The sequence below is a fragment of the Lactuca serriola genome, chromosome 1, assembly GCF_051521515.1.
Source record: "Lactuca serriola cultivar US96UC23 chromosome 1, Lser_US96UC23_V15, whole genome shotgun sequence".
Lineage (NCBI taxonomy): Eukaryota > Viridiplantae > Streptophyta > Magnoliopsida > Asterales > Asteraceae > Lactuca > Lactuca serriola.
This window is the reverse complement of record NC_136408.1, coordinates 102,019,440-102,029,434: the sequence shown is the minus strand read 5'-3', so window position 1 is coordinate 102,029,434 and position 9,995 is coordinate 102,019,440. Positions and strand designations below refer to the sequence as shown.

The 9,995-nt window shown below is 35.2% G+C and overlaps 1 protein-coding gene and 1 long non-coding RNA gene across 2 annotated transcripts; both read left to right on the top strand.

Annotated features, from left to right (window-relative positions):
- The first annotated feature begins 2,488 nt into the window (after positions 1-2,488).
- Positions 2,489-3,623, top strand: LOC145059578 (uncharacterized). Its single transcript, XM_079007411.1, has 4 exons — positions 2,489-2,553; positions 2,736-2,976; positions 3,119-3,310; positions 3,375-3,623. Exons 1-4 carry the CDS (start codon positions 2,489-2,491, stop codon positions 3,621-3,623), a joined length of 747 nt encoding a protein of 248 aa, XP_078863537.1.
- A 2,421-nt stretch (positions 3,624-6,044) lies between these two features.
- On the top strand, positions 6,045-6,799 carry LOC145070266 (uncharacterized). The gene is made up of 3 exons (XR_013689880.1): positions 6,045-6,138; positions 6,239-6,341; positions 6,518-6,799. It is a non-coding gene; the product is annotated as an uncharacterized LOC145070266 (long non-coding RNA).
- The last annotated feature ends 3,196 nt before the right edge of the window (positions 6,800-9,995 follow it).

Here is a 9,995-nt window from a genome sequence, read left to right as displayed (position 1 = left end):
CTGATGTAGCCTTTGCCTTGAGCATGGTTAGCAGGTATCAGGGGAACCCTGGCAAGGAACACTGGACTGCGGTAAAGAATATCCTCAAGTACCTGCGAAGGACTAAGGACTAGGTCCTTACCTTCGGTGGGAGTGATGACTTGAGAGTTGTAGGGTATAGTGATGCTAGCTTCCAGACTGATAGGGATAATTTCCGCTCTCATTCGGGCTGGGTCTTTACCTTAAACGGAGGAGCGATTACTTGGAAGAGTTCCAAGCAGGAGACAGTGGCTGATTCCACTTGTGAATCAGAGTATATAGCAGCAAGCGAGGCAGCAAAGGAGGCGATATGGCTAAAGAACTTCATCGGAGACCTTGGAGTTGTACCAGCTATAAAAGAGCCGATGGAGATTTTCTGTGACAGCAATAGTGCGGTTGCCTTAGCCAAGGAACCAAGAGATCATGGGAGATCCAGACACATTGACAGAAAATATCACTTCATCAGACATCGAATAGAAGAAGGAATCCTCGTGGCAAAGAGGGTATCATCGGATGAGAACCCAACAGATCCCCTCACGAAGGGACTGAGCAGGGTTAAGCATCTCCAGCATGCTCGGAGCATAGGGCTGAAGGATGATATAAGTTTTAGTAGTTAGATAAATTATGAAATTTGTAAAGTGTAATTGACATTAGATGATGAATAAAAGGTGTTTTATTTATGAGTAAAGTGTTGCTATCTCTTGTCGATCGTTTACTTTATTTCTTTTTGCATGTTTTGACTTCCAGAATAATTATGTTTGGCATATCATATTATTCAAACCTCCACAGTCGGTCATATGTCGGAAGTAGGTATGAATCAAGACTTTCATGTTTGGTTGTAGAGGTCTAAGGTGTTGGACAAGGCTACAACAATCATGAGTTCTCATAAGTTCTGAGCATTGGACTCAACCCACGCTCACTGGAATCACTTCATGGAATTCTATCTCGAGTGATCGTGAGACGGTAATATCATATAAGTCTTCAAACCTAGAGATATGATTTGTTACTTACAAGTTGGTTATGCATTGATTGTACGAAAACGCATTGGTAACTCGATGTTATAAAACGTGCTTTTGTGTGTAATTCAATGAGTGGTAGAACAAACATATGAGTCGAAGTTTATCTGTTCCTTCTTGGATTAGAAGCTGATATCTGGGCCCCTCGATGATTTTGTTTTGACCTATGTACCGGGCCCGGTCATAACTAAATTGATGTGTTCAATTAAGTTCTATGTCAAACAAATCGGAAATCGGGAAACAAATGCTGGACAATAAGCAAGACTATGTTCCATGTATTTGTCCGGCTGATATCTAGAACAGAGGATTATATGATCACTTATCTTAAATGGCGCGTTCTAGTTCAACAGAGTTTAAAGAGCTACGATTGTTGATCGGTTCCTGAAGTCATACTTGCAACTATAGTGATTAGACTTATCCAAGTGGGAGACTGTTGGATATAGTGTCTAAGTCCATAACTATATTTGGTATGTACTTGACCCGACCCAGCATGGTCCATTTGGATTGCACTTCACCGAACAATTAATGGATAATATTTGAGAATAGTACAAGTTATGATTTATTAATATATTATAAGTTCTAATATATTAATATAAGATCATATTATTTAATTAGTAGTGATCTATAATTAATCTAGGATTAATTTAGTGATCAAAGATATTACTAATTAAATATGGGCTTCTATATTTATATAGTGTGGGCTTATGCTTATTTGGAATGGGCTAGGCTTGCATGGAAAAGTCCATGGATACTCCATGGAGCTTTAACCCATGGATCTCATGGAAATGAAGAGACATGGGTATTAGGGTTTACATGGATGTAACCCTAATCCACCACACTATATAAAGGAGGTCTTGGTTCTTGAAATGACACTAGTTGACACTTGTTGAGGTGAGGGCAATTTCAAGATAGTAGTGACTATTCTCTCAAAGTTCCGAGTTTGTGGTGATTTGTGACTTTCATTTGAGGAATCCACACTATTGGTGCTAGGCTCTAAAACTCCAAGCAATCAACTACAACTACAAGGTAAGTATTTCTACTAGCTTTATTTGATTCATGTTCCCCATGCCATGCTAGTTAGGATATAAACCTTGGAAAATTAATTATTTGCATGTATCTTAGACAAACATAGATCCAAGGTTTATTAGGGTTGCATGTACACTTAGGAAGTGTTAGAATGCTCAAAACCCATCAAATTGTGTAGCAAGTTTTGCATATGTGACTGATTCAATTTCACTTCAAGTGCCTTTAGCTGTGGGGTATCGATTATTATTTCATCATCTTCTCATTAGTTAGATTAAGTCATAATCTTTAACATATCTTTACCCTCATTATTTTCTATGATCATTTTTATGCTCATTTTCTTATCAACAGGTCTGAGGTTATACATTGAAAATTTACCATCACATATGGATGAGGTACTAGTGCAAACAACCAAGAGCAGGAGGATCCGTATGGTAGAAAGAAAAACCAGAAAAAGAAGTGTTGATAAACCCAAAACAAAACATCTTGAAGCAAGGTATACATATTAACAAACATTATTTGAGTTAATATATGAATCAAGAGTACATAAAGCATTGAATTTGTTTTGAAAAGAGCATAAACTTACCTTAGGCATCTTCAATTCTATATAAAATTTTGGTTTTTTTTTGGTGTTCGAGACTCTTAGAATTAATTATACGAGTGTTTATGCTTTTGTAGGCATACAATGGACCGTAAAGAAAAGAAAAAGAGAAGTGTGACATTGATCAGAGATCATTCCAAAGAATATCTATCAAATTTAACAGTTGAGTTTGATCAATTCGGTAGAGCTATTGGACCTAACCGCTTTAAGTTCACCAGTTATCGTGGAGTGACTACGAGGAAGATGATTTCTATCCTTATAGATAGTTGGGATTTAGTGGATCAATGTGACAAGGATCAATTGTGGTTGAACATAAAGGTAAAACTCATTTCAACACACTTTTGATATCATTTAATAGTAGCAATCATAATTTCCTGCCATGTTATTCTCTTCTATCATACAAGTTGTATCAATCCTTTACCTAATAATTGTTATCTTCATTTTTTATTTAAAAAAGCAGAATTATTGGCATATACGAGATGATAATCATAAAGCACAAGTACTTAGAGATTGCAACACGCAATGGAAGGCCTACAAGTCGGCGCTTCTTAAGTTGTGGGAAAAAGGTGTCAATCCAGTAAAAGAATACCCGTACCTTGACAAAGCAATGTGGAAAAAGTTTATTGTTCTAAAATCCACGGAAGAATTTGAGGTCTGTTTGAGTTTATAATATTATTATGTTTTACTATTTCTAATTGGACAATTCATTTGTAAAGGAATTAAGAAGAAAAGGAAGGGAGGCAGCAAATAAAAACAAGAACCATCCTCGGTTGGGCCCAAGCGGGTATCGTGGTAATGAAAGCAAATGGGATGAAGAGGCAACATCTGGCGTAACAATAAAAGGCCACAATATATCAAGCAAGCGGGCAAGGAATTTTCTCTATGCCAGGAGAAAACGCAATGCATCGGGGCAGTTGGTTATAACGCCAGAGACCGAACCTCTAGCATATAAGATTGTAAGATAGTGGCCTTTAAAAGTTCTTTATTAAATAAACTACTCTTACAGTTGTATTGTTTGCATTTTTATAGATCCAAAAAGATATTATGTTATCTCAAGGAGTGTTGGAGCTTGGACCTCGGTCTGATCTACTGCTCTTACAGTTGTACTAGGACGGGAACATTCCGGTCGCACGAGGACAGTTGGTCATAATATCGGATTAAAGCAATCAATGATTTATAAAAGAAAAAAAGAAAGAACATGAGTTACCCAATGTTGAATAGATGCAAGAAAAGCTAGAGACGAGGATGTTGAATAGCAACTTTTATGACAAGATCAAAGATAGGTTGATGACTGAGATGTCGGAACAATTAGTACCGATAGTGGTTGCTGCGTTGAAGCAAGATAAGACAACTGATATGGCGGAAGACACAAATTTTTCTCGGGTGAAGACGACAAGTGTTGGATCGAAGACATCCACGACATTGTTGGATGATTTGCATAAGATAACGGTATCTATTTTTTCTAACATATATATATTTGTTTGCATGTTTGATAATATAACTTTGCATTAAACAAAATGTATATTTGTTTGTAGGAAGCCACCGACTGTGAGTTGATGCTACCATATGGCACAGTACGCCCATCATTAGCCAAAGGAACCGTCTTCCCTTTCGGAGATGGTGTAATTCATTCGGTTCCTCTAGAAGCAGGGCACTTGAGGGTATCAGTCGATATTATCTATGGAGATCATCATTCTTTCCTTCTTCCAATCTCGCCAATTGAAGGTGTATATAATCTAGGGCAGGCACTTCATAGTTTTATTCAATGGCCTCGAGATTCAATTAATCTTATTAAGGTACATTAATATCTAATCACATGCATCATTGACTATTTACTAAACTCGATTTCAATTATGCAGAAAGATAAAAGACCTCTCATTGAACCATTACCAATGTCGACCCAAGCTGCTCCTATTCTTCTTCTTCATGACCAGGTAGTCACTCTAACTTACAATTTTGGAAAGGTATTGTTTTCATTTATAGTTAATTTCCCATAAAAAAAACTACATATATTAAAATATAATCTTTTAATTTGGACTTCAGGAAAAAGAGAAAGAAAACGTGAATGTTGAAGAAGCTAAAGAGCATAAGAAGAAAGCAAAGAAAAAGCAAGAGTATGAGGTGCATAATTTTCTTCTTTTGATTTCTTTGAAAGATATTATATATTAACATGCCTTAATAAGATAAAAAGTTACAATGAAAATATATGAAAGTTGGATGCTATTTTTAGCATTTAGCCCACAGAAATATACTGTATTTTTTACTATTTTTTGGTGGCAGAAAAATCTTCCTAGAAAGAAAAGAAGGAAACTGGAAGCATCTAAAGAGATGATGGGGGAGGAAGCAGAAAATAAGGTTTATGGCACAAACCTACGTCTCTCTCTCTCTCTCATTGTTATTATTTTCATAGCAATACAATTTTCATGATAATCATTTGGTTTCTTAATGTAGGTAAAAAAGGAAAAGTTATACAAAACGATGCAAGAACCCATGATGCCAAAGAAACTATTTAAGAGCTACACCATTCTGGAGTCGTTTCCTATTGTGTCTGAACCCAGGATCTTCAACGCTGCGAGTGTTGAAACCGTGATTAGCTCAGTGGCCATTATGGAGATATTGAAAAAAGAACAACTTGATATTAGTTGTATTCTCTGGTATCAAATGTAAGTACTTTAACATTTACGGTATTAATGTTTCATATTATTTTACCATTATAATATATATTGTGTTTTCAGAATGCTACATTCACTCATGCTTGTATCAAGAATGGATAACAAATGTGGTTTTATAAACCCACAATGTATCACGTCTACGAGATGTGAATACAATGATAGGGGTGAAACAGATCATGTCATCAATGATCTTGTTGATGTGATGAATTTTCATGAGGAAAAACAATTTTTTCTTGCACCATATTGGGAAAGGTATGATATTCTAAATGTCTTTACTGTTATGATATTTTTAATCAAAAGTTGTTTATGTTTAATTTTTTTAATCTTTATTAGGAGACATTGGATGTTGATAGTGATTTATCCTCATCAATATAAAAGCTACATTTTGGATTCTGCCAGAGGGACAAAGACATTGAAAGACTACACAATAGTTGAACATGTGAATAAGTAAGAAATTTATTATTTTAGTATTCGAAATGATATATCTTTTTATAAATTTTAACAATCATTGTTGTTTATTTTTGTTTTAGGGCTGTTACAAGGTTTAAAAAAACAAAAACCAACAAATCATGTTTGTGTCCAATGACTTGGATTTTCCCCAAGGTAATTAATCTTATTAACTAATATATATATATATATATATATATATATATATATATATATATATATATATATATCCGAAAAGAAAACTCTCATACATATATAATTGTTTTAGTGTAATCAACAATTGTCCGATTGGGAGTGTGGTTACTACGTTATGAACTGGATGAATGAGTTTGTACTTTTTCGACAACATGGATTTCCGAAAGTAAGTATATTGTTAGATATATTTTTTTTTTCATTTTTTTTATTGTAATAAAGGCTCACCTTTGTTAAATAACAAATTTTTTATCTTAATTTGTTTGTAGAACATTTGGAAGGACAAAAAAACCATTTTCTAGTGAGGAATTGGAGGAACGTGTTAAAACATGGATGAGAACTTTTGGTGATAAAGTGAAGCCTTTTTGTAAGGTACACAAATTGTATTTCATGTTGTATTTGCTCATATTTTTTATGTTCTGGAGAAGTTTTCACCCTTGCATTGCTATAGATGAAGTTGTTAATGGCCAAGGTCTTATAATTTGAGTTTTCTTCATTAAAAGTTATTTGAGATTTTGAATCCTAAGTTTTCTTGTTAATTTTTGTAGGCATACAATGAATCAACCACAAAGGGGAAAGAGAGGTTAGAGGTGACAAAGGGGAAAGAGAGGTTAGAGATGTGACATTAACAAATTTTTTTCTGTTTAATGAACTAAGTTCATTGTAATTTTTTTTTCTATTTCTGAAAATGAAAACATGATCAGTGATGTCCCACTTCTTATGGTTGGAATGGAATCATATAGTAGGTTTGTATTTTGTAGAGATTGATCCATGGTAATCATATAGTAGCTTTGCAGAAATTGAAAAGTTTGTTTCAGTTGGAATGGTGATCCATGTGTTCCAGAGCATCCATGGACTGGAATTGACTGTTTAATAAGGCTGGAGTGGAATTGGAGTGGAATTGTCTGTTTAATAAGGCTCTGGAATGCAAAGGGGATGTGAGACATCAAGTACGGTTGTTTATTGGTGTATTAGATATGTATATATGGCGTATTAGATGATTGTATGTGTAAAATAAATAGGATAATATAATACGGTCAAATAGCCGTACTCTATTATGCATGTAATCTAATACAACCCTCTACTAATACACCCTCTATGTACGTATTATATTCAAAATTTCAACCGTACTCTATTAACCTTTTTCTAGTAGTGCACCTTGGTGAACTTCACCTGGTCATGCAACATTTTAGCCATTTCATATGCTTTAAAATGAAACTACTTCTCGATAAATCATTGAAGATAGATAATAATATTATGCCCAAAAAGTGCATTGCTTCAAACTTGTTTAACTGGATAGATTAGCAGTCATGAGACATTAAACAAAGTTGACAAGGAAAACTGCATGCATAACAAAGAACATAAGCAATCTAAATTTAAATCCAAATAATGCATGATTTCAAAATATTAAGCTTAACATCCACATTCAATAATCAAGCTCTCAATGAAGACTTTGGAATTTTGGATCCATGATTGAGGCTAAAGTTGACAGTCATGTTTGACCTTTGGTGTTCTTTATGAACTTTATGTTGGATAAAATAGGGTTTATGTCGGAGATCTGGATATCCCTTGGATCGTGTGAACACTTTCCAAATTGATATTTCTACCCTATGACTGGGTTGCAAGAAATTCGATTTAAGATAATTCAAGAGGACATTTATGATTCTTGGCATATGAATTGTAAGCCAAATTGTTCAAAGGATTCTATGTTTGATGAAAACGAGAGCTAATGATTTTTCGTATCTCTCATCTCAAAGAGAAGTGTCGTTTATATAAAAACGTGATTAGGGTTTCATTAGCACGACCACAACCAGCGGTGCCTCTGCCCCTTGTACCCCGCTAGGGGCGCTGGGCACTACCCCTTTGATTCGATCTTATACATGCGTGCACTCCGCACAAAACCATACATATATTAGATAGAAATTATGAAGCCTCTTAGCTCATATATTAGTTCCAATTACATAAAATGACATGGTGACACTAAAATCACCAACACATGGGTTGCTTTAACAGATGGGAGATTCATAGTAAGTCAAGAAGCACCTCAGAAGCCATGGAAGCGAAGTCGATTATGGTGTCATCAAAGTGTTGAAACATAAAATGTTAAGAAGCCTTGTATACTTGTTCAAATTATTTTGTACCATCTATATTATACATGTATGTATACCAATTTTAAATTTGTTTGCATTTCTTTTCTTCTTAGGGTTCTGGAAATGTTCTAGGACTCACCCTTGACACAAGAATGCTTGAGAATGACAAGTTACGTGAAACATTTGAGTTGAAAGCAGATGCATCGAGTAAGATGGATAAGATGATGCTATTGTAACTCACTTATGTGCAAATCAATGGGTCTTACAAGAACTTTCCAAGAAAATTAAGATGGTTGTGTATGCATGGGTTTCTTTTGAAGTTTATACCTTTCGACTTACCTGCGGAGAAACTAGTTGCTCTCGACCTGTCATATGTCATATAGCAATATTGAGGCATTATGCATTTGTTATAGTATTCCAGAACAATCTCAGAAGAGGAAAAATGTAACTTATCCACATTTATCTTTCTTCTATATTGAGTTGATGAAGTTGACTACTATTCTAACATATCTCCATTTCAGCAGTTGACCGGCTCATGCTCAAAAGACAAAAAGTTGCTTGGATCATTGAAGATTCTTAACTTAAGTTTCTGTTATCAGCTTAGTAGCTTGGTTGAGTTTGAAGAACTCCCCGCACTTGAAAGGTTGATAGCTAAAAATTGCATCAGTTTGGTTGACATTTTCTAAATCAATTGGGCAATGTGTTGAACTTTTCTTCATTGATTTAAGCGCCTGGTTAAGTTTGAGGAACTCCCCGCACTTGAAAGGTTGATAGCTAAAAATTGCATCAGTTTGGTTGACATTTTTGAATCAATTGGACAATGTGTTGAACTTGTGGTCATTGATTTAAGCTACTACAACAAGCTTGGAAAACTTCCAAGAACTATAAGTGCGTTAAAGAAGGTTACAACACTATTGCTAGATGGTAGTAATACCGTTTCACCGAAATTGTACAAGGATAAGAAAAATCTCATAAGCACAAAAACCTCCACCTCTCTGGAGTCTATATGGTGTGATTCAGAGGCTTCAAGTGATTGGAAGTTAATTACCTTACCTAGTAGGGGTATACCACGTCATCTGAATTTCATTACACTTCAGTTTTTGAGGTGTTTAAGGTTGTCAGTTAATAATTTTAATGAAGCCTTTTCCATTGACTTCGGTTGCCTACCCATGCTGGAATTGTGTATATATGAAAATATTATCGTTTGCTTGCCCAATTATGTGAGAAGTCTTCTTAGTCTTGAGATTCTTGATATGGAAAACTGTATAATGTTGGCACTAGTGGAGCATCCTAAGTATACACTAGGAGAGTTAAGCATCTATTATATATATGAGCCTTTGCTACAAGAGGTTGTATTTTATCCAGAAATGTACCCACCTATATTAATACAATCGTGGAATCCCTTAGGATCTTTGTCCAAGGCTTATGATACTTGCATAAACACAAAAACCTTTTCCTCCGCCATTATGGGGGATATACCACATGATTCAAAGTTCATTACTCTATTTTTGGTGGTCTTTAGTAAGGTTGTCACTTGCAAAGAGTAAATTGTCCACCGAATCCTTTCCCATCGACTTAAGTTTAATAATGGAAACACGGATGACAAGTCATGGAATCACATCATTGATGGAGATCTTACCGGGATTCAAACAACAAAATAATACATCCTAAACATTTTTGTGGATCATGGTATCATGAGCAGTGTTTTCAAAACCAGACCGGCCAGTTCAACCGATTCAATCAGGAACCGGCAAGGTTACCGGTTTTTTAAGGGCTAAAAACCGCTTGTAAGCCGAACCGGTAAAAACCGGCGGTTTTCTTAAGAACCAGGAAAAACCGGAGTGGTTCAACCGGAAACAAAACCAGTTTTTTAAAAATTTGGCTTACTCACAACATAGAACAAGCCGGCTCAAAGGAGCCATCCTATTCACTGAGG